Consider the following 25,380-nt stretch of genomic DNA (forward strand, 5'->3'; position numbering starts at 1 on the left):
CTGGTTTATTTCCCTCCCCCCCCTCCCCTCCTTCTGTTCTCCACAATGACCTTTTACCCTTTCCCACCTAGCTATCATCTCCCCCTGGATTGCCTCCTCCTTCCCTTTCGCCTACTGTCCACTCCTCTCTCCTATCAGATTCCTTCCTCTCCAGTCCTTTACCTTTCCCACCCCACTGGCTACTGTTCTGCCCCTCCCCTACCTTTTTTTTCTGGCCACTTTGCCCTTCCTTTCTAGTTCTGAGAAGGGTCTCAGCCCAAAATGTCAACTGTTTATTCATTTCCAAGCCTGCTGCCTGACCTGTTGAGTTCCTCCAGCACTTGGCTTATGTTGCTTTGGATTTCCAGCATCTGCAGAAATTTCCTGTGTTTAAATCTGTTCCAATTCCAATTAATCTAATGCTTATTAAATATTCTGAGAACCACCAGATTTAACCATCCTCTAGGTGAAAAGTTTCTTCTTAGACCCTAATACTCTTACCTCCCTGCTCAAAACTTTAATTCTAGATATCTCACTGATGAGGAAACATTTCCAACTTCCTATCCTAATTAATCATTTTTATGCTCCATACCCTTTCATAAAGTGCTTATTAATTCAGTGGGGTCAACCATTTTATGGATTTTTGATTGCCAAGCTCATAACTTGCCAAAATCTCCAAACTCCCACTTTTTAAAATTTAGAGATACAGCACAGTAACAGGCCCTTTTGGCCAACGAGCCTGCACCCCCCGATTGCAGCCGTGCGGTAGCCTAGCGGATAGCACAACACTATTACAGCTCAGGGCGTTCCAGAGTTCAATTCCGGTGCCATCTGTAAGGGGTGTGTACGTTCTCCCCATGAATCATGCAGGTTCCCTCCGGGTGCTCTGGTTTCCTCCCACAGTCCAGAGACATACAAGTTAGTAGGTTAATTAGTCATTGTAAATTCTCCTGTGATTAGGCTAGGATTAAATACGTGGGTTGTTGGGCCTGCAGGGCCTGTTCTGCACTGCATCTCTAAATAAGTAAAACTAATCTACTCACTCATACGTATTTGGGAGGAAACCCACTTGGTCAATGGTTCAATGGTTCCATTTAATATCATAGAATGAATATAGTATACAACCTGAAATTCTTACTCCTCACAGACATCCATGAGTTAGAAGAAAAACCCCAAAGAACGAATGAGAGAAAAACTTCAGAACTTCCAAAACACCTCCTGCCCCTCCCACGCACAAACAGCAGCAAAGCATCAACCCTCCCCCTCCCCCATTTGTTTCAGCACCCACCACCCAGCAAGCAAGCAATAGCAAAGCCCCCAAACAGAGACCACGATCTGCAGTCCAACAAAAACCAATGTTCATCCAACTATTTGTCGTGCCACGGTCTCTCTGTCTCTGTCACTCTCTCTCTCTCTCATTAACAAGGCCTTCTGGCGCTACGGGAAGAATCGATGAACTCCAACAGAGAGCAGTGGAACTGAACATGGGTCGCGGCACCATAATTGTGATACGCTAACCATTACATCACTATGCCCCACATGCAAGAGGACCTTCCAGATGACACATCAGAATGGTGCTGGACTGCGTTAAATGCCATTCTCAAGCAGTAATTTGTTGCATTGTTCGACTGTGATGTTAATTCTTGACAGCATGAAGGGGTTGTGTGCTCAGAGAAAGGATGAATGGGTGTCTCTGTCCTTTACTGTTCGGGTCAGGAAACTTTACTCACTAAATGAAGACACAGTCAAAATCATACACTGATCCTTACAGAATAACTCCCATTAACAAGTACTTACATTTGCTATTTCGCCATCATCATATTGATTACCTGAAAATCAGAGAATTAATCTTTTAGGTTACACAAAACATTTTTTTCTTATGCAGAATGTCCACAGCCCACAGTAATGTTGTAATGCTCGGGAAGGAAAAGCTCCTTCACCCAGAGACACAAGGGGTTCCGCAGCTGATGGAAATCCTAAGCGACACACAAAATGCTGGAGCGACTCAGCAGGTCAGGCAGCATCTATGGAGTGGAATAAACAGTCAATCTTGATGAAGGGTCTTGGCCCGAAACTTTGGCTGTTTATTCTCCTCTATAGATGCTGCCTGACCTGCTGGGCGGGGGGGGGTGGGGGGAGGGTGTGTGTGTGTGTGTGTGTGTGTGTGTGTGTGTGTGTGTGTGTGTGTGTGTGTGTGTGTGTGTGTGTGTGTGTGTGTGTGTGTGTGTGTGTGTGTGTGTGTGTGTTGCTTAAAGCTCTTTCACCCACTGCTCCCACAGAACATGCAAAACCACCCTGGAATCTCTTAAAAGGGAGTAATATATTTTGGGTGAAATTCCAAAAATATTTGTAGAGCCTCTACTGCTCCATTGCTGTCTATTGGTGTCTGTCTTTCTGTTGCTTATTGGTGGCTTCCTAATGGTTGTTCATAGAACACTACAGCCCAGTACAAGCTCTTCAGCCGATTATGTTGTGCCGATCTTTAAACCTTCTCCAATATCAATCTAACCCTTCCCTCCCTTCACAGCTCTTCATTTATCTTTTATCTATCTAAGAATCTCTCAAATGACTGTAATAGATCTGCATCACCCACCACCCCCGGCAGGACATTCCACACACCCACCCACTCTCTGTGCAAAAAAGCCTATTTCTCACATCCTTCCCTCTACTTTACACCGATCACCTTAACATTTTGCCCTCTAGTCCTGACAGTCCTGCCGAAGTGTCTTGGCCTGAAGTGTCGACTGTATTTTTTCCCATAGATGCTGCCTGGCCTGCTGAGTTCCTCCAGCATTTTGTGTGTGTTAGTCAGAATTCCAGCATCTGCAGATTTTCTCTTGTATTAGCCATTGCTGCCCCAGGAAAAAGGTGTTGGCTGTCTCCTCTTATCATCCTACACACCTCTATCAAGTTCATAAGACCCTAAGAGATTGGAATAGAATTAGGCCAATCAGCCCATCGCGTTTCTCCGCCATTCCATCATGGCAGATTTACCATCCCACTCAATCCCATTCTACTGCTTTCGCAGTATGGAGAGCCAAACACTTCCATCAAGATTATCGGATTGTTCCACTTAATCCTCCCATTTTCATCCCTTTCCTGCTCTGCCATTTAGTCTCCTTACATTCACTATCAGAGGATCAACTGCACATAACTAGCATCACCATGAACACAGTGGTACTTCATCAGCTTAACCAGATGGTTACCTCAGGTATGGGACTTTACAAAGCATGAACTAGATGTCAAGGACAAATGATAACAGTGTTGGAACGGTGATAGTAACTCCCTGAGTGCAGAGCATAAGAATGTCCCAAAGACATGGAGATTACAATAAAAACACAGGGGGAAACAGGAGACTACAGACACTGTAAATCTGCAGCAACACACACCTCTGTCTAGAAGGTGAATTACTTCTGTTTTTTTTATAAATACTTGGCTAAATATGAATCTAATGCCCGTTCAGTGAAGATATTTGTCATTGTACTTGGTAGCCTCCAATCGGATGGCATAAACATCAATTTCTCTAACTTCTGATCATTTCTCCCCACCCCCCTCTTCATTTTCCATTCCCCATTTTGGCCCCCCTCATAGATAGATAGATAGATAGATACTTTATTCATCCCCATGGGGAAATTCAACTTTTTTTCCAATGTCCCATACACTTGTTGTAGCAAAACTAATTACATACAATACTTAACTCAGTAAAAAATATGATATGCATCTAAATCACTATCTCAAAAAGCATTAATAATAGCTTTTAAAAAGTTCTTAAGTCCTGGCGGTAGAATTGTAAAGCCTAATGGCATTGGGGAGTATTGACCTCTTCATCCTGTCTGAGGAGCATTGCATCGATAGTAACCTGTCGCTGAAACTGCTTCTCTGTCTCTGGATGGTGCTATGTAGAGGATGTTCAGAGTTATCCATAATTGACCGTAGCCTACTCAGCGCCCTTCGCTCAGCTACCGATGTTAAACTCTCCAGTACTTTGCCCACGACAGAGCCCGCCTTCCTTACCAGCTTATTAAGACGTGAGGCGTCCCTCTTCTTAATGCTTCCTCCCCAACACGCCACCACAAAGAAGAGGGCGCTCTCCACAACTGACCTATAGAACATCTTCAGCATCTCACTACAGACATTGAATGACGCCAACCTTCTTAGGAAGTACAGTCGACTCTGTGCCTTCCTGCACAAGGCATCTGTGTTGGCAGTCCAGTCTAGCTTCTCGTCCAACTGTACTCCCAGATACTTGTAGGTCTTAACCTGCTCCACACATTCTCCATTAATGATCACTGGCTCCATATGAGGCCTAGATCTCCTAAAGTCCACCACCATCTCCTTGGTCTTGGTGATATTGAGACGCAGGTAGTTAGAGTTGCACCATATCACAAAGTCCTGTATCAGTTTCCTATACTCCTCCTCCTGTCCATTCCTGACACACCCCACTATGGCCGTGTCATCAGCGAACTTCTGCACATGGCAGGACCTTCTCTTCTCACCTGGGTATCACCTCCCTCTGGTGCCCCTCCTCCATCCCTTTCATCCATGGTCCACTTCCTTCTCCTATCAGATTCCTTCTTCTTCAGCCCTTAACCATTTCCATCTATCACGTCCCAGCTCCTTACTTCAACCCCCTCCCCCATCCACCTACTCTCCCCCTTCACCTGGCTTCACCGATCACTTTCTAGCTTGTCCTCCTTCCCTTCTCACCACCTTCTTATTCTGGCTTCTTCCCCCTTGTTTTCCAGTCCTGATGAAGGATCTCGGCTCAAAACGTCAACTGTTTATTCCCCTCCATAGATGCTGTCTGACCTGCTGACTTCCTCCAGCATCTTATGTGCATCGCTCTGCACCTTCAGGATCTGCAGAATATTTTGCATTTAGTCTTTGAATAAGCTTACAAAGAAAATTAAAACAGAACTGCAAACCATCACAGGTATTTACTGTTTCTAAAGACTATTGGAAAATAGTTTCCCTTTTACCTCCATTCCAGGACCCCGAACCATATACATTTAGACCACATTCTGGCAAAAGAAACATAATTTTTCCTCACAAAATGCTGGAGGAACTCAGCATGTCAGGCAGATTTTCCAGTGTCTGCAGATTTGTTTATGTTTATTTAAGTTTCCTCATTCACACACACAATAAATTACCATAGATCTGTCCACCAATGCAGCATTTCTTAAAGGCCATGATGTTTTGGGTCAGAGTGCCAGTTTTATCTGAGAAAATGTATTTGATCTGACCCAGTTCTTCATTCAGGGTAGTTGTTCTCGCGTTGGCTGGAGTGTCTCTCTCTTCACAATACATCTTCAAATCCCAGTTAATGAATAAACTCTGGGCAATGTGGAGAAGTTCAAACCTGGGGAAGAAAGACCTTCTTTAAAAACACAGCAAATAGTTCAAATCTGTGCTGAGAGGTTTGTTTACAACTCATACAAATCAAATTCACGCATATTTACAATTATTTAAAGTGACTCGATTAACTTATTAACAACCTTCTGTACATAATACAGTGCTCACTGAGTGAATGTTCATGGTCTTCTGCTGCTGTAGCCCATCAAGGTTCAACGTGTTGCGCATTCAGAGATGTTCTTCTGCACACCACTGTTGCAATGTGTGGTTATTTGAGTTACTGTCGCCTTCCTGTCAGCTTGAACCAGTCTGGCCATTCTCATCTGACCTCTCTTATTAACAAGGCAGTTTTGCCCACAGAACTGCCACTCAATTAAAGTTTTTTTATTTCACACCATTCTCTGTAAACTTTAGAAACTACGGTGTGTAAAAATCCCAGGATTTCAGCAGTTTCAAACTACCCTGTCTGACACCAACAATCATTCCACAGTCAAAGTTAATTAGACCACATTTCTTCCTAATTCTGATGCTTGGTCTGAACAACAACTGAACCTCTTGACCATGTCTGCAAGCTTTATTGTGTTGAGTTGCTGCCACCTGATTGGGTAATTAGATATTTGCATTAACGGGCATGTATGTAGGTGTACCTAATAAAGTGACTACTGTGTGTAGATTATCACTAAATATTTAAAAATCAAAAGCATTAAGATAAAGTGTAACAAAATTTATATTGCAATGGTATTCAATCAGACATGCACCCATAATGTGTATAAATATGTACTGCAGAGAATTATGTAAAGAATATTAAAATCAGATTTATTATTTACTTAGATGGTGTGAAGTTTGTTGCTTTGTGGCAGCAGTACAATCCAATTGCATGAAATTGTTACAAATTACAAAACTAAATAAATATACAAAAAGATAGAATAATGAGGTAGTGTTTATGGACTGTTCAGAAATCTGGTGGTGGAGGGGAAGAAGCTGTTTCTGAATCATTGAGTGTGGGTCTTCAGGCTCTTTACTTACTCCCTGATGGTAGAAATGATAAGACCACAAGACCATATGATACAGCAGCAGAATTAGGCCATTTGGCCCAGTGAGTCCACTCCGCCATTTCATCATGGCTAATCCATTTTCCCTCTCAGCCCCAATCTCCTGCCTTCTCCCCATATCCCTTCATTCCCTGACTAATCAAGAATGTATCAACCTCAGACTTAGATATACTCAATGACTTGGCCTCCACAGCCACCTGTGGAAACAAATTCCACAGATTCACCAGTTTCTGGCAAAAGAAATTCCTCCTCATCTCTGTTCTAAATGGACGCCCCTCTATTCTGAGGCTGTGTCCTCTGGTCTTAGACTCCCCCACCATAAGAAACATCCTCTCCACATCCACTCTATCGAGGCCTTTGAACATTCAATAGGTTTCAGTGAGATCTCCCCTCATTCTTCTGAATTCCAGTGAGTAGAGACCCAGAGCTCCACATTTGATAAGCCTTTCAATCCCGGAATCATTTTCATGAACTTCCTTTGAACCATCTCCAACGTAAGGAGAGGGAATCTCCTGTATAGTGAGGGTCCTTAGTGATGGATGCCTCCATCCTGAGGCACTGCTTACTGAAACAGTATTCCAAATCTCAAACAATAACAAAGTAGAGCTTCCGGCACATCAATATGTTGGGCCCGGGATAGACTCTCTGAGATGTTGATGCCCAGGAACTTGAATCTGCCCACCTTTTCCACCACTGACCTCTCGATGAGGAGTGGTGTGTGTTCTTGAAGTCCACAATAATTCCTCGGTCTTGCTGACACTGAGTGTGAAATGAGCAAACCAGATTTTAAAATATTCTCTTATGTCCTGAGGCAGGGCTTTGACCCAAAACATCAACAATTCCTTTCCTCCCACAGATGTTGCTTGAGCCCCTGAGTTTCTCCGGCAGACAGGGTGTTGCAGTCGTCTCCGGTACCTGCTTCTTGTGTTTCATCTCGGTTCAACATTTACTGCAGTTTTCCCGTGGGTGACACCTCCTATGTGTTTAGGAATTTTTAAACCCTCATGTTCCGAGGAAAATCTGACCATCCAAAGCATATCCCACAGCTCTGCCACCGGAGTAAATGGGTAGCTGAAATCCAATGAGATTCTTACCTCTATTTTGGTAAAATAGCTCCCTCTTCTGGACATCAGTACAATTTACAGACACACAAGATTCTTTCTTCAGCCCTTTACGTTTTCCGCTGATCCCCTCCCAAAGATACAGCGCGAAACAGGCCCTTCCGGCCCTTCAAGCTGTGCTGCCCAGCAACCCACTGATATAATCCTAGCCTAATTACTGGAAAATTTACCATGACCAATTAACTTACCAACCAGTATGTCGTTGGACTGTGGGAGGAGCATCTGGAGGAAGCCCATGCACACAAGGCAAAGATGTATAAACTTTCTTACAGAGGATGCCAGAGATGAACTCTAAACTCTGATGCTTCCAAGCTTAATAGCATCATGCTAACTGTACTCTACTGTGACACCCCAAGTGTACTTCTTGATGTACGTGTGACAAATAAAGCTAATCTTTAATCTTATACAGCCAGGCACTCATTGCAACACCATCAGCTGGTCAGATAAGACAAAAATCGGTTCATTCAGGTTTCTGATATAGAAATGCATACAATACTATTCCTGGGAATCTCTGCCCCATGACCATCAAAGTGGGGAAGCAAGGTATTGAGACCCCAATGCAAGTGACAAGAGGAACACATACCACCCTAATGACCGAGCTGCACAAAGCACACCCTGTTCAACCACGGAAGGGTCTCATCACTGGCCTCATCAGTCAAAGTTCAAAGTAAAGTTATTATTATTATTAATAATAATAATAATAAATACTTTATTGATCCCCAGTGGAAAAGGCTTTCATTACAGCAGTAACATTTAAAAAAAACTTAGCAGTGTGCAGAATTAACTAATAAAGTACACAATAATAATTTACCAATAGGCAATAATTTGCAATAATGTGTAATAATAAGAGCCCTACAACAGAGCCTTCCACCTCCGTTGATGGAGATGTATCTCCACCCCATCACCCAATAAAGAGTGTTATCAATAAAGAGTTTAAATCAAGCAAGCAATGCTTGCAAAATACTTTCTTTGTTTCCTTCTCGATGCACGGTCATAAATCGCTGGGAAAAGTTTAAATGATTGTTAATATGTTCTGTAAGTTGATATGCAAAGTACAAAAAGACAATGAATTGCTCACGTGACATAGAGTGACATCGGCAGGATGGAGTTCATGATGATTACATATCCCCAGAAGGCCAGAAAACCCTGATATCCAGGAGTGAAATTTTTCAGTTTGGTGACAAGGTAGGGAGCTTTCTCGCCAACTTTCATTTCCCAGACAGCAGATCCAACAGCAAGGAGGAAGCATATACCACCCAGGATAAAGAGGACCTGGAATATTAAACAAATAAATTTGAAGATACAAGAAGTACTGCAGATGCTGGCTATCTAGAGCAATCTGGCTAACACGAGAGGGCACAGTTTTAAGGTGCTTGGAAGTAGGTACAGAGGAGATATTGGGGTAAGGTTTTTACACAGAGAGTGGTGAGTGCGTGGAATGGGCTGCCGGCAAGGGTGGTGGAGGCGGATACGACAGGGTCTTTTAAGAGACTTCTGGACAGGTACATGGAGCTCAGAAAAACAGAGGGCTACGGGTAATGCTAGTAATTTCTAAAGTAAATACATGTTCAGCACAGCTTCGTGGGCCGAAGGGCCTGTATTGATTTGTAGGTTTTCTATGTTTGTAATCTGCACACACAGTGAGCTGGAGGAACTCAGCAGGTCAGGCAACATTTATGGACGGGAATAAACAGTCGACGTTTTGGGCTAAGACTCTTCATCAGGACTTATCCGGCATACCAGGTTCTGATGAAGGGTCTCGGCCCAAAATGTTGACTGTTTATTCCTATCCATAGATGCTGCCTGACCTGCTGAGTTCCTCCGGCACACTGTGTGTGCAGATTGCAGACGCTGCCATCTGGAGCAATATGACAAAGGATGGAGAACTCAGCAGGTCCAGCAGTATCAGATGGAAGGAAATGCACAGCAGACATCCCAGGTCAAAACCTTTCATGTCCAGATAAAGGGCCTTAACCCAAAACATTTTAAAATTCAATGTAAATTGATTATCAAAGTACATACACACTTACTGGCTACTTTGAGTTACGCCTGCTCATTAATGCAAATATCTAATCAGCCAATCAAGTGGCAGCAACTCAATGCATAAAAGCATGCAGACATGGTTAAAAGGTTCAGTTGTTGTCCAGACCAAACATGAGAATGGTGAAAAAATGTGATCTAAGTGACTTTGACCATGGAGTGATTGTTGGTGCCAGATGGGGTGGTTTGAGTATCTCAGAAACTGCTGAATTCTGGGGATTTCCACACACAACAGTCTCTAGAGATTACAGAAGATGGTGTGAGAAACAGGAAACACTCAGTGAGTGATAGTTATATGCGCAAAAACCAGAAGGGGAATGGCCAGACCAGTTCATGCTGACAGGAAGGTGGTAGTAACTCAAATAACCACAGTTATAACAGTGGTGTGCAAAAGAGCATCGCTGAATGCACAACACATTGAACCTTGAAGTGGATGGACTACAGTAGCAGAAGACGAGAATTACAGAAGGTACCTAATAGAGTGGCTACTGATACTACCTTGAGATTCATTGTCTTGCAGTCATTCAGAGAAATACCATAGAATCAAAGAACTACGAAGAATGACAAATAATCAATGTGCAAAGGACAAACTATGCAAATAAAATAATCAACTAAATAAATAACTAATACTGAGAATGTGAGTAGCAGCGTCTTTGAAAGTGAGCCTGCAGCTTGTGCAATCAGCTGGGAGTTGAGGCAAGGTGAGCAATCATAGCTGAACCCCAATCGGTGATTACTGGTGCTGTAAACCATTGTGCTAACCGTCACAATACTGTCATTGTGGGCTGAAGGGCCGGACCCTGTGCAGAAAAGTTTCATGGTCTAAAACAGGAGTTTCCAACCTTTCTTAAGCCATGGACCCCTACCATTAACTGAGGGGTCCATGGGCCCCAGGTAGGGGACCCCTGCTCTAAATGAAGCAAGGGATTCGGCTGTAATGCTGGAAATACTTAAGCTTCCTTCTCTTCTTACATCAAATCAGTCAGCAAAACTCTACTATAGTTCTGCCAACAACAATCCAATGGGGAACGTTCTCCCTCGGAGCTGTTAAATAGGCAGCCCCAGTGACGATGAAGGAACATTAACATACTTCAGCTGGTGCGTGACTTGGGGGGAAACCGGCAAGCACTGAGTACCTGATGATGAGTCTCAGCCTGAAACGTTGACTCTTTACTTCCCTCCATAGATGCTGCCTGACCTGTAGGGTTCCTCCAGCATTTTGTGTGTGATACGTCGGATTTCCAGTACCTGCAGAGTCCCTTGTGTTTATGAAGTACTGAGGTTCCAATGTGACCTTGGTGGTAGAGATCTCAGATTGCAAGGAAATGAACAGTCCTGGTAAGTGACCGTAGTATGTTATGTACTGTAGATGGTGCAACCACAGGGCACTTGTGGTGGACGGGGTGGATGGGATGCAAATCAAATGAGGTTTCATCTTTTGGTTGGTTGAACAATGATACAGAGGTACCTAATTTACAATGAGGTGTCACTGAGGGAAACACTTCTCCATGTGGAAAACTATGCGGGTGGCACAGTAGCGTTTCAGTTAGCACAATCACTTTACAGCACCATGGGTTCAATTCCTGCTACTGCCTGTAAGGAGTTTGTACGTTCTCTCCATGCCACGTGGTTTCCTCTGGGTGCTCCAGTTTTTTCCCATGTTCCAAAGACATATGCCCAGAGTTTGTGATTTGTGGATAAGCTACGTTGGTGGCAGAAATGTGCTCTAGCACATCCCCCTCATTTGATTTGAAACAAAACGACGCATTTCGCCAACGCTCCCTCAGCTGCGTGGACCAACCATTGCTCTGAGCAGGAAATTTGTACATGGCCTGAAACTGCGCAGAAGATTAACTGTTCTTTTTGTATTATACACCTTTTGATAATTAGAATGAAAATGGTGTTGGCATTCGGTGGGCTGGCGGTTTATTAACAATGAGCTACCGACTTCCATACTGTGTTTATTGTTACAATTTGTAACAGTGTGGTAACTTGAAACACTGACAAGGTAAATCTGTTGAAATGTAAAAATGTTTTGAAGTAAAGGTTGTGGTATGTTTATTATTTAGAGAATTTATAGATTATATTCATTAATACATAATTAATTAGAGTATTTCTCAATTATATAAACTTTATATAAAAGAGAATTCCAGCTATGTGGAAATGAAGGCTATGTGCACGGAAGCATTTCAGTTACTACGCGGCTGTGCACCCACCAGCTTAGAGGGAACAGTGCATTTCACAGTGTGTTTCAATTTACATGTGACAAACAAAGCTAATCTTTATCTTTGCCTCAGAATGCTTTTTTTTTGCATTAAGGTCTTGTATTAGCACAATCTATTTTTCTCTTACGGTTTTGTAGAATTTATTTATAATCTATATTCTGTGCAATGTCTATGCCTACGTGCCTGTAATGTTGCTGCAAACAAGGTTTACTATGTACCTCACTTGTGAAAATAAATTTGCTTTAGGTTGTTGGTAGTTCAGAGCTCACTGGAGTTGTTGAGTTAGAGGCCAACACCAATGCCCATGAATGAAAAAAACCTACAATAAGTGGTGGATAGAGCCCAGCCCATCACAGGCAAATCCCTCCACACCATCGAGTATACCTACAAGAAAGCAGCATCCATTATCAAGGACCTCCACCATCCGGGCCATGCTCTCTTTTCACTGCTGCCATCAGGAAGGAAGTACAGGTGTTATGGTCCGGTCCGGAGCTTGCATTCTGGGTCTTGATCCGGTCCGCATACTCCGGACTCCGGGTCTTGTAGCTGTCCCTCCTTTCACCCTTAAGCCCAAATAGGATCATCTTGGCTTAAGGAGGTGGACCTGAGACCTATTGGCTGGCAGGTGTATATATAGAGGCTCTGGGACTGAGTCTAGTTGGGGGTTGTTCTGCTCTGACCTGTTTGTGTGGCTATCCTGTTTTGACCTTGGCTTGGAGTACCCACTGTTAATCATCTAGTTCTGTAAGTCTGTTCTTGTAGTCACCCTAGACTGAGCTCCCTTCTGATCCCTTGTCTCTGCTGGGTAAGCAGGCTGGACTGCTGTTGCCTGGTGGGGGTCTCTGACCCTTTCCTACCCCTCTCTTCTGATGGGTGGTGCCCTGCAACCTGCACAGGTGCTTTGTGTCTTGCCCAGGCCCCTGTGTTCCTGCCTGGGAGGTGGCCCTGCCCAGGAGCTATACAGCCTGCCCTGAGGACTCTGACTCTTTCCTACCCCTTGCTCCTGATGGGTGGTGCCCTGCAACCTGCACAGGTGCTCTGTGTCTTGCCCAGGCCCCTGTGTTCCTGCCTGGGAGGTGGCCCTGCCCAGGAGCTATACAGCCTGCCCTGAGGACTCTGACTCTTTCCTACCCCTTGCTCCTGATGGGTTGTGCCCTACATCCTGCCCAGGTGCCCTGTGACCTGTCCAGGCCCCTCTGTTCCTGCCTGGGAGGCTGGGCCCTGCCCAAAAGTAATGTGGCCTGCCCAGGGGGCTATCCTCCCTGCATTCCTTGTCCCGTAGACCCATCCTTTAGCCTAGCCAGGGCCCTGCCTTTGCCATGAACTCTCTGAACCCAGGATCACTGTTGCATGCCATGGTCTATCCTTTAGTTGTTTCTGTCCTGCCCCTAGTACTTCAGTGCCTGCGTCCTGCATTTGGGACCAGTCTCCACGTCCCTGTGTAACAACAGGACCCACAGCACCAGGTTCAGGAACAGTTATTACCCTTCAACCATCAGGCTGTCCCAAACCAGCATGGATAATTTCACTCAACTCAACTCTGAACTGATTCCACAACCTATAGACTCACTTTCAACGATTCTACAACTCATATTCTCAATGTTATTCATTATTTATTTGTTTTTATTTATTATTATTTGTTCTTTTTGTATTTATGGAGTTTGCCATCTTTTCCATGTTGGTTGTTTGGCCATCATTGTGTGTAGGTTTTAATTGGTTCTATTGTACTTCCTTGTATCAACTATAAATGCACCCACAAAAAATATCTCAGTGTTGTATTTGGTGATGTATATGTACTTTGATAATAAATTTACTTAGCACTTTGAACCCGAATTCAAAACTACAAGATAGAAAACGCATGGTCGAGGAAAGGTAATGGGTTAATTTTAAGTCTGTCTAGTCCAAGATTGGTGATTGACGTGTTAGATCTAATACTTTAGGATTGTGGGTGGTTAAGATTATGAAACCCGTAAACAAGAAGACACTAACCAACAACACCACGCGGTTCATGAGAAGCTCAATTCTGGTTTTCTTCAAGGTGTATCTCCCGCTGTTTTTCATTATTTTTGTATCCACTCCTGAAGGTGAAATGATATGGAAAATGATGAGGAAGTTACATTTCTTACTAGTACATCTGAATTGCTGGCTTTGCCGCTTGTTCCGATGTGTACAGCGGAAGCGACGGATGTAAGTTTGATTTCAGCGTTTCTCTTTGCAGGAAAGGGATGATGAGAGGACTTCATAGAGGAGTATAAGATGATAAGAGGCATAGAGTGGACAGCCAGATATGCTTTCCCAGGGGGAAACGTCTAATGTGAGTGGACATAACTTTAAGGTGATTGCAGTAAGGTACAGGGGATGTCAGATTTTTTTTAAACACAGAGGATTGTGGGTGTGTGGAATGCCCTGCCAAAAGTGGTGGAAGAGGCAGATACATTAGGACCATTTAAGAGACTCTTAGAGAGGCACATGGATGATAGAAATATGGAGGGCTCTGTAGGAGGGGAGGGTTAGATTGATTTTAGAGTAGGTTAAAAGGTCAGCACAACATTCTGGGCTGAAGGGTCTGTACTGTCCTCTACTGTTCTTTGTTCTATTACGAGGAGCTTGGATAAGAACGTGACTGGGAGTGGTATGAGGTGTTATAGAACAAGATGTGTTGATGGGATTAGGCAGAATAAGAGTTCAGCACAGACTAGATGGGCTGAAGGACCTGTTTCTGTGCTGTAGTGTTTGACTCTCTGATTCTACTTGCTGGAAACTGCAACAGCCCAAGCCAGACTACTGCTCTCTCCCCACACCACCAGTGGTCCAGTATAATTACTTAGTGACTAATTCTGCAATAGAATTGAGTTCTCTCAACATCATTTCTATTGAAACCAAGTTAACAATAAACAGGGGAGAACAAGATATAAAGTGTATTCCACACACAGGAGAGGGCAATTTGGTCCAAGGTCATGCCAGGGCCCAACAGAGCAATCCCATCACTCTTTTCTCCCTTCTGATTTCCCCACGGACCGATGGCTGACCCTCTCCCACATGCCCAAGAACTCCTCTCTCATTCTTTTGTTACTTGCCCTGCCACACAGTCATTTCCAGGGCAACACACAGAAAATACTGGAGGATCTTAGCTGGTCAGGCAGTATCCATGCAGAGGAAAAAAAACATTTCTCATTTCGGGCTGAGACTGTCCACTGTCTTGACGAGAGGCCTTGGCCTGAAATATCAACTGCTGATTCAAGATTCAAAAACTTTATTGTCATTCTAACCATACATCAGCTCTGCAGGGCAGAATGAGACAGTGTTTCCCGGGGCAGTGCAATCATAACATAACAAACGCAACACTAAATAATGAACATAATAATAAATAGTAAAACACAACAGCCACATGTCAGTTAAAAACAAGTTGTAAGAGTCCAAAGCAGAGTCAGGTAGAGCAGCTATTTAGCAGTCTGACTGCCTGTGGGAGGAAGCTGTTTAGTAGCATTGTGGTTTTAGTTTTGATGCTCCTGTAATGTTTACCTAATGGCAGAAGAACAAACAGTTCTTCTGTTTGTTTCAGAGGGTGTGAGGGGTCTTTAATGATGTACAGTGTCTTCTGGAGGCATCGACTCTGAAAGACATCTTGGACAGAAGGTAGGGAGACCCCAGTAACCTTCTCTGCTCCCCTAACCACCCTCTGCAAGGCTTTTTTGTCGGCAGCACTGCAGCTGGAGTACCAGGTTGTGATGCAAAAGGTCAGCACACTCTCAACCACTCCTCTGTTGAGTGTAGTTGAGATGTTCGTGGGGAGTGATGCTTGTTTAAGCTTCCTCAGAAAGTGCAATCTCTGCTGGGCTCGTTTCACAATCCCAGTGGTGTTCCTGGACCAGGTGAGATTGTCCGAGATCTGCACCCCAAGGAACTTGATGTTTTCCACTCTCTCCACTGTGGAGCCGCTGATGCTGAGGGGTGTGTGCTCAGGCTGAGACCGTCTGAAATCAACGATCATCTCCTTGGTTTTGGTGACATTAAGCATCAAATTGTTGTCACTGCACCAGCTCTCTAGGTGTTTGACCTCCTCCCTGTACATTGTTTCATCATTTTTGCTGATGAGCCCCACCACTGTCGTATCATCAGCAAATTTAATGATCAGGTTCTCCTTGAATCTGGCTGCACGGTCATGTGTTAGCAGTGTAAACAGCAATGGGCTGAGCACACAGCCTTGTGGGGATCCAGTGCTCAGTGTGATGGAGTCAGAGATGTTCCTGCCAACACGGACTGACTGTGGTCTCTCCGTCAAGAAATCCAGAATCCAGCGACACATGGCAGTGTTAAGGCCAAGCAGCGACAGTTTCTCCACTAGGCTCTGCGGGATGATGGTATTGAACGCTGAACTGAAATCAATGTACAGGATTCTGGCATAAGTCTCTTTGTTGTCCAAGTGAGAGAGAACTGTGTGCAGTGTGGTGGATATTGCATCCTCCGTAGAGCGATTTGGACGATAAACAAACTGTAGAGGATCCAGCGATGAGGGGAGGCTGGCTGTGATATGAGGCTTGACAAGCCGTTCAAAACATTTCATCACTATGGGGGTCAGGGCAACGGGACAGTAATCATTCAGACAGGCCACAACTGATTTCTTTGTTACAGGGATGATTGTGGAGGTTTTGAAGCATCTGGGGACAATGGCTTGACTAAGGGAGATGTTGAAAATGTCTGTCAGGACATCTGCTAATACATCAGCACATTCCTTGAGCAAATGTCCAGGGATGTTGTCGGGACTTCTCGCTTTTCGTGGGTTGACCCTGGCAAGGGTCCTCCGTGTGTGCTCTGAATCAATGATTGGAGCTGGCTGGTCAGATGGTAAGAAGGGACTGGCTCTCCCCCTTGCTATAGTGTTTGATGCTTCGAAGCGTGCAAAGAAATTGTTGAGCCTGTCTGGAAGAGAGGCGTCGCTGTCATCAGTTTTCTGCCTGATCCTGTAGTCTGTCAGAGCTTTAATTCCCTGCCACATCCGTCTGGTGTCACCTGTGTCACAGAAGTGTCCATGTATTTTGCCCGCGTAGGCCCTTTTCGGTTTCCTGATCCCTAGTGAAAGCGCAGTCCTGGCTGAGTGAAGCGTACTCCTGACCCCGATCTGTAGGCTGTGTCACGGGCCTTCAGTAGTGAATGCACCTCTGTTGTCATCCATGGCTTTTTATAACCACGTGCGGTGAAGGTTTTCATCACAGTGACATCCTCCGTGCATTTGGCTATGTAGCTGATTACTGCCTCCGCATACTCCTCAATGTCTGTATGGTCATCATAGGAGGCTGCTGTCTCGAATATGTCCCAGTCTGTGTGCAAATAACAGTCTTGTAGTGCTGAGACTGCTCCTTTTGGCCAGACCCTTATCTCTCTTTTCTCTGCTCTCACACATTTAAGCAGTGGTTTATATGCTGGTGTTAACATGACAGATATGTGGTCAGAGTGGCCAAGATGGGGGCGGGGGGGCTGCTTTGTATGCCTGTGGGGTGTTGGTATAAACCAAGTCCAGTGTGTTGTCTCCCCTGGTTTTGAAATCCACATATTGCGGGAATTTGGGGAACAAAGTCTTTAAGAACAATCATGGTCATGGAAGGACCATGATAACACGTCATATGATGTGGCACATAACGAACGAAGAAACTCTAGATGCTGCCTGACCTGCTGAGTTCCTTTGAAGTTTTGTGTGTGTGTGTGTCGCTGTGGATTTCCAGCATCTGCAGAATCTCTTATGTTTAAGGTAACTTATAATTCATAATTAACATACCACAATACCTGGGTGATGTGCACACAACGTCATAAATAGCATCCCCATCTATTAAGTCCAATACACCTCAACAAAGTGTGCCTTGATACAAATCGTCTCCATTTACTCTCGCAACACACGCACCTATTTACAAATATACAGGTTCTCTGTAGCTGTTACATTCTATTCTGCATTGTGATTGCTTCACCTTGCTCTGCCTCGGTGCACTGGGTAATGAATTGATCTGTACGAACAGTATGCAAGAAAAACTTTTCACTGTACTTGTGACAGTAATGGACCAATTTCACTTCCGAGACAATTAGAACACAGAAACTTACCTGCAAATATAACCACCCCATAGCACTTTTCTGTATTTCGTATCCTACAGCCTCGCAATAATATCCTCTCATTGTTGAGTGAATACTCTCGGTTCTGCCAGTACAGAGTGCCTGTGAATGAGTGCAGGTCACAATTTGGCTTTTCACAGACTATTCTTCCTGTGAAACAAAATACATTTATTAAAGGGCTTGCATCATCTTTAACTCCGCCATGGACGGTCCCAAGCCCGGCTGTGAAAGGAGGAGGGTTGGGCATGGGGCTAGGAACCCAGAGCTGCAGAAATGCCAACAGAAGCTCCAAAGATCTCACCCCTGGAAGAGAAAGGATCTTTGAAAAAGGGGTACACCTGGAAACTCCATGAAAGACTGGCCCAGGACAAAGTCTTTGGCAGTCTAAGTCCTGGTGCAGATGATGGGGCTTTAGAAATATCATCTTGGCACCCAAGCTACTATGCCCAAAAACATTGCCCCTTGTAGGACAGATCAAGTAAATAGTCGAGTGAGTAGTAGATTTTGCTTTGTTTATACACCAGCACAATTTGAACTCACCCTTCGTTCAACTTAAAGCTTATTGCCATTCAACCGTATACATCTATGCTGCAAAACGAAACAACGTTCCTCTAGACCAGGGTGCACAACACAGTACATGTAACATATAAAGTAATATTACCACAAGTAAATTAACAATGAAATATATTCCAGAAGATTGACATTTAGCATAAGTTCAAAGTACATTTATTATCAAAGTATGCATATGTTATACAACCTTGAGATTCGTCTGCCTACAGGCAGCCACAAAATAAAAAAATCCAAAAGAACCCATTAAAAGAGACTAACAAACATCCAATGTGCAGAGAGATACAAAAGCAAATTGTTCAAACAATAAAAGAAAGCAAATAACATTCAGAACTGGAGTTTTACAAAAAGAGAGTCCACAGACATGAAACCAGGAACATTGCTGTTGGAGCAGGCCACAGCCTCAGTTCAGTGCAGAGCCGAACGAACGTCACAGAGTGGCAAGTGGAACCAGCCTGTCCCTGACCTTTTCAATCTGGCTCAGCACTCAATTGCTTAAGGTGCATTCACATTACATAGTCAAGAGCAAACAATATAACACTGCTGGCAATTGCTAAGTGTGTACGATGTACTGTGTAGGTTAATCAACATGGCTTCTTTGTTTTGTTAAGAGTAGGAATGCTTCTTTGTATGATAAGTGCTTTCTCTCGCAGTTGTTTAGCTTTAGACTTGCTGATATCGGGATTGTATTCATTTGTTAACCAATGGGGAATGTTAGTTTGTCTTGTGAGGCTGGGAGCTTGGGGATTTTTGCAGTCTTTTCAGGGGAGTCAGGAAGGAGACGCCGAGGCAGGTGGACGTGCGCTGCACTGCTCGGTCGACCACCCGGGTGGTCCCAGGTGCGAGGACATGGAGGTCAGAGGAAAGTGACGAGGAGTCAAATGGTTCGATGGTTAAGCTCCAACGATGTGCACTAAACTGACTGAACTTTGATAAGTTGGTGCCTTTTATTTTATTTTATTTTCCTTCATATATACTGTATTGCATAGTACTCTTTTAGTTTTAGTAAAATCTTTAAAGTGTATTCCATAACGGTATCTGGTGTGAGTTTGATATGGTGTGTGTGTACGCGCAGCATAAACTTGATTCTCACAGCACCTGCGTGTACGAGAGGTGGGGTTGGTGAGTGGCTGGATCTCCTTTTCCCCTAGACATATACCAGCCTGTTAGGCAAGTGTTACAAGTGATAAGACCCGGGTGGTAGCAGGGAATTCAATAGTCCTGTAGTAATCCTTTATTGATTATAAGTCATGTCAAGGCGCAACTTTATAATATACAGGTCTGTACAAAAGTCTTAGGCACATATATATAGCCAGGGTGCCTAAGACATTTGCACAGTACTGTAGCGATTTTATGTATTGCACAGTACTGCTACCACAAAAAGCTAATTTCCTAACATTTTTGAGTGATGATAAACCAGATTCTGATATGGGTCTTTATTGTGGACTGAGAGTGGGAAGGGGATGGGGAGAGGGGAATCATGGTTGGAGAAAGGGGGAGGGGAGGGAGTGGGAAGCACCAGAGAGACACTCTGTAATGATGAATAAACTAAGGGTTTGGAATCAAATGACCTTGCCTGGTGTCTCAGGGCTGGGTGTGTCTACACCCACACCACCAACTTCCCCAACCCCAACCTTTCTCTGCCACCTGTCCCATATCCCACCCACGGTGTTCCACCTTCGCTATTTCCAACATCCTTCGCTCCAGCCAGATTTACAGACTCGCTCTCTGCTCCACGTTGACAAATACAGCACTGTGCAAAAGTCTTAGTTATATACAGCATATGTGGTTAAGACTTTTGCACAGTACTGTAAACTCATTAAAATCATTCCCCTAATTTACAAATGTTTGATTTGAGTTTTTGCTGTGTCACTATTGACACTTTGAGGTGAGGTGCATATCTTCAATTAATTAAGCTGTTTCACAGATAGCACTGTGCTGTACCATATTTCAGCCAGCATTGTTGATTTATAAAATTTTACATCACGAAACTTCTTCTAGGAATGTACCCTACTTGTAAATCAAGAAATGTCAGTAATTCAATTAAAACAGAAGAAGCAATCTCACTTGCCTATTCCAGGGATGTCGCTGATGTTCAAATCCTTGGGAACGTGGTATAAAGCCAATGACTTTGGCATTTCTCTATCCAAGGACTTTGCCCCATGACCCAGTCAAGGAGTCGCTGGGCCAATTTTATCCCAGTTTTCAATTGTGCATCTACTTCTAGCAGTTTATAAAACATCACTGGATTTCTCTGGAACACGTCAAACCACCCAGGTGCCTGGAACAACAACTCCCACCTTGTGTCCCCAGGCAATCCCCCTCCATCATCTCATGTATTCAGCGCCCATCTTTTATCTCCCACTCTGGTGATGTCAGACCTCGGGGCACTGTTCCTTTCAAGCTGCGTGGGTGCGCAGTAACTAAAATGCTCCCATGCACGTCCCCCCTGTGGCAGCCCAGCTGGAACTGGACACAGCTAGAAAGAGCTTGCGAAACATGAAAGATTTTCTTTTCTGTACTGTGTTTTATTATGCCCTTCAATTAATAAATGAAATCAAAAATATATGATGTTTCAATTTTCATTCTAAATATTCATAGTATGCATATCCCAAACATTTAAAGTGCCATGCTGTTTTCAGGCCATGTAAACATTTCCTGCTCACAGCTGTGAAAAAAATTAGAGGGAACATTGTGCAAGGGTCTGACTTCTAGAGCTGGGATTTCACCCAAAAAGAATTGAGTTTGAGATTGTGTAAGGGGTTTGTACTCGTGATCGAGTGAGTTTCCTTTAGGTGCTCCAGTTTCCTCCCACTTCCCAAAGACGTATGGGTCAAGCTGTCAGTATGCTGTATTGGCACCAGAAGGGTGGTGACACTTGTGGCCTGCCCAGTACAATCCTTGCTAATTTGGTTTGACATAAACAACGCAACTCACTGTGTTTCAATATATATTTGACAAATAAAGATAATATTTTGAAAAATCAATAATAAATATGTATTTTTTTCAAAACACCAGGACCAAAACACCTTCCCCTTCCCAGGGTTCCAATTCCAAGTCACCTTTATGTGTTTCCAAGAGTTACCCTTTGATCCCTTGCCTTTTCACTTCCAACCACTGCCCTCTGGTTCCAAATGTATCCACCAATGAAAACTGCTTCTCATCATTCAGATGACAATCATGACACGAGCATTTAACACACAGATGTTGTGCCAATCTTTTAACCTACTCCAAGATCAATCTAACCCTTCCCTCCCACATGGCCCTCCATTTTTATATCACCCATGTGCCGATCTAGAAGTTTCTTAAATGACTCTAATATATCTGTCTCTACTGCTACCCCGATACCATGCATCCACCATTCTCTGTGTAAAAAAGAACCTACCTCTGATATTACTCCCCCTCCCACACACCTTTTTGCAATCTCCTTAAAATTATGTCCCCTGGTGTATTGCTATCACTTTAGTTGTCACTGTGAGGAAAATTTCGTTGTTTATCACAGAAGGTAAATAGGGTGGCATGGTAGCAGCTAGCGTAATGTTATTACTGCATCAGCGACCCGGGTTCTATTCCCGCCACTGTCTGTAAGCAGCATGTATGTTGTTCCAGCGACCACGTGGGTTTCCTCTAGGTGCTCTGGTTTCCTCCCATATTTCAAAGAGGTATGGGTTAGTAGTTAATTGGTCACATGGGCGTAATTGGTCACATGGGCGTAACTGGGCAACGCGGGCTCATTGTGCCTGAAGGTCCTCTTACGGTTGTACCTCAAAAAAAATTAATAAGACTTTCATAAGCCAGGGTCACACATTGGGAACATTGATGTGGAGGTGGTGGCTTCTAGGCTGTAGTCAGCATGCTTCCTCTTGGTTCATGTGGGCTTCTGGTGGACAGCAAGACTTTTCATACTCTACAGAGAAGAGATCAACCTCTAGTTCATCCCCATTACTGGAATTCTGATGGAAAACATCAAGCTGAAACATCTATAACTCCTTTTGCCACCAAGTATGATAGTAAATTCCACGGAATTCCTCAAGCAGTTTGTTTTTCTCCCCCATGCGCTTGCCCAGTTATTCAACCCTGTTACTGGGATTTGTGGAACAAGAAAAATGGTCCCACTAAATGTTCCTGTTCAGGACAAACACGATTCCGATAGAGATGCCATCCAGGTCACTACTCATCCCGAAAGAATGTTCTAAGTTCAAAGTTCAAAGTAAATTTATTATTGCAGTCCTTATATATACCACCATATACAACCCTGAGATTTATTTTCTTACGAACATTCACAGTAGATACAAAGCAACACAATAGAATCAATGAAAGACCATACTTAGCAAGATGGAAAAACAAGCAATGTGCAAAAGACAAGAAGCTGAGCAAATATAAAAAGCATAATAATAATAATAATAAATACATAAGCAAATAATATCAAGAACATGGGAGGAAGAGTCCTTGAAAGTGAGACCATAGGTTATAGCACAACTTCAGTGTTGGGGTGAATGAGATTGAGAGAAGTTGAATTGAGTGAAGTTGTGAAAAGTTGGTGAAGTTGCATTGAGTGAAGTTTAGAGAAGCTGAGTGAAGTTGCAATTATTATCAGCACTCACCATCAAACTCTGCTAACTGGTCCAAGGTATTCACTTTAGAGTGTGTGACGTTTAGTGCCTGTCTGTATTTCAGGTTAGTTTCGCTGTAAGGAGAGACAATACCACTCATAAATCAGGTTGTGCAGGAGACTGCAGATGCTCGAATCTGGAGCAACACCTAGAAAGCTGGAGGAGCTTGAGTTGATGAAGGATCTCACCTCAAAGCACTGACTGTTTATTCCCCACTATAGGTGCTTCTTGACTTGCTGAGTTCTGCTAGTATTTTGTGTGTGTTACTCTGGATTTCCAGTATCTGCAGAATCTCTTACGCTCAACATTTATAACTTGTTAAATGACAAAGTGAGTTATTTGGTATGAAATGTCCTTGAACTCAATCACAATAGTGCAAATCGACTTAAGTTAGTTCCTCTCTGTGCCTTGTGGCGAATTGAGTGGCAAACTTGCTGTTTCTTTAGCATTTGTCTGTTTTGTTTTATGAGGCCGAGATGTTAGCTCAACACTCAACCCTGTGCAAACGAAAGCTTACAAGGAACGAGCCGGACTCAAACCTGGGACCACACGTCTTAAAGTCCAGTGTGGATGCCACTACGCCACCAGCCAGCAAATTGACTTAAGCAGTCTGTTAAAAACAGGAGATTTGACCAATGCTGGAAATCTTGAGCAAAATACCCAAAGTGCTGGAGGAGCTCAATAGATCAGGCAGTATCTATACAGGGAAATGAAAGGGCAACCTTTCATGCCGAGACCCTTCATCATGAATTTCAAGGCCTTTCACGTTTCAGTTAATGTTATCAGGCTTTATGGAATAGTGGGAGAAATATTTTATCTTCTTCAGGCCTTACAAGAGGTGGGATTTGGTCAAATCTAGTTAAATTGGCCTCTACTTTGAAATCAATGGTGGGATGCAATGATGTCAAACAAAGTTGCCCACAAAGTTCTGGCAATCTGTGGGCAAGGATGCCAATCCAGACATGTACTTCCCACAGGTATAAAAACAGAAAATGTTGAAAACGCACAGGTCAGGCTACCTCTCAAAATTCAATGTAAATTTATTATCAGAGTCAGAGTCATAGAAAACTACAGCACAGAAACAAGCCCTTCACCCCATCCAGTCCATGCTGAAGCATTTAAACTGCCTACCTACACCAGGACCATAGACCACCAGACTCCTACCATCCAGGTACCTATCCAACCTTCTCTTACATGTTGAAATCGAGCTTGCATGCACCACTTGCGCTGGCAGCTCATTCCACATTATCACAACCCTCTGGGTGAAGAAGTTTCCCCTCATGTTCCCCGTAACTTTTCACCTTTCACCCTTAACCCATGTCCTCTAGTTGTAGCCCCCCCCCCCAATCTCAGTGGAAAAAGCCTCTTTGCATATGTTACCTTATGCATACTTAAGATCCATTTTCCTGCATGTATTTAGAAGAGAAAAACAGAAATAGAAGAGAATTTACAACAACAATGACTGACAATCAATATGCAGAAGGCAAGCCTTGCAAATCAAAAATAATGAAACTGTTACTTATCTATCTCAAAGGTTTGAAGTACATTTTTTAGTAAAGTATGTATACAGTATACAACCCTGAGATTCGTCTTCCCACAGACAGCCGCAAAACAAAGGAAACGATGGAAGCTGTTCAGACAAAAACATCGATCCCCACCCCTCACATGCAAAACAATAAAAAATCAATTGTGCAAACAGCAACAAAAAAAATGAAGATAAAACACAAAATTGAAAGAGATCAGGCATATTCAGTTCAGCCTAGTCCTTGTGATCTCAGGATGCCCTGATTCAAAATCAGCCTAAATAGCAACAGAAAGAAAGGAGTGACCAGAAGCCAGAAACACATTATAACCTGAACTACAGAGTCCATCCACAAACATTTTAAACCAATCTACCACATCTGAACAGCAGATGTTCTGACAGGACCCCTGAATCGGTGTTACTGTCAATAAAATTGCACAGCTACACATGGAGCACAATTTAATCAAAATGCAATCAGCATATCCAAAGGACTTACCCATCAATTTCAGTCGTTTCAACATAACACAGGCTGTTTGGCTCAGAGGTAGACAGCAAGAAAAGATCTGCCTAGGAGAACCACAAACATCAATCACTTTGAGATACTTAATCTCTTTATCTTCAAAGAATAAAGAATATATATTATTGAAAAATAACTCACTGGAACAAACTCATCCTTCTTCAGACACACCAAATTTCCTACTTGGATTTCTTTCCATTTTGTAAGCTTGAAACTATAAAAATAGGAAAAGAAACTTGCATTTGTATAGCATGTTCCCTGACAGTGAATCCCAGAGCTCTCTGGAGCCAATC

General features: G+C 43.5%; 1 protein-coding gene across 5 annotated transcripts in view; it reads right to left on the reverse strand.

Annotated features, from left to right (window-relative positions):
• Positions 1-25,380, reverse strand: part of atp8b3 (ATPase phospholipid transporting 8B3) — a 140,510-nt gene that overhangs the window by 39,523 nt on the left and 75,607 nt on the right. For all 5 annotated transcript variants that reach the window (XM_073068189.1, XM_073068188.1, XM_073068190.1 and 2 more), the window contains 8 exons: positions 25,229-25,301; positions 25,067-25,137; positions 23,040-23,122; positions 17,860-18,018; positions 13,759-13,847; positions 8,583-8,776; positions 5,130-5,338; positions 1,777-1,808 (listed from right to left, as the gene is read on the reverse strand). In XM_073068189.1, coding sequence (XP_072924290.1) covers positions 1,777-1,808; positions 5,130-5,338; positions 8,583-8,776; positions 13,759-13,847; positions 17,860-18,018; positions 23,040-23,122; positions 25,067-25,137; positions 25,229-25,301 — 910 coding nt within the window. The remainder of the gene's footprint in view (positions 1-1,776; positions 1,809-5,129; positions 5,339-8,582; positions 8,777-13,758; positions 13,848-17,859; positions 18,019-23,039; positions 23,123-25,066; positions 25,138-25,228; positions 25,302-25,380) is intronic.

Source organism: Hemitrygon akajei, chromosome 16, assembly GCF_048418815.1.
Source record: "Hemitrygon akajei chromosome 16, sHemAka1.3, whole genome shotgun sequence".
In the NCBI taxonomy this organism is placed as follows: Eukaryota; Metazoa; Chordata; class Chondrichthyes; order Myliobatiformes; family Dasyatidae; genus Hemitrygon; species Hemitrygon akajei.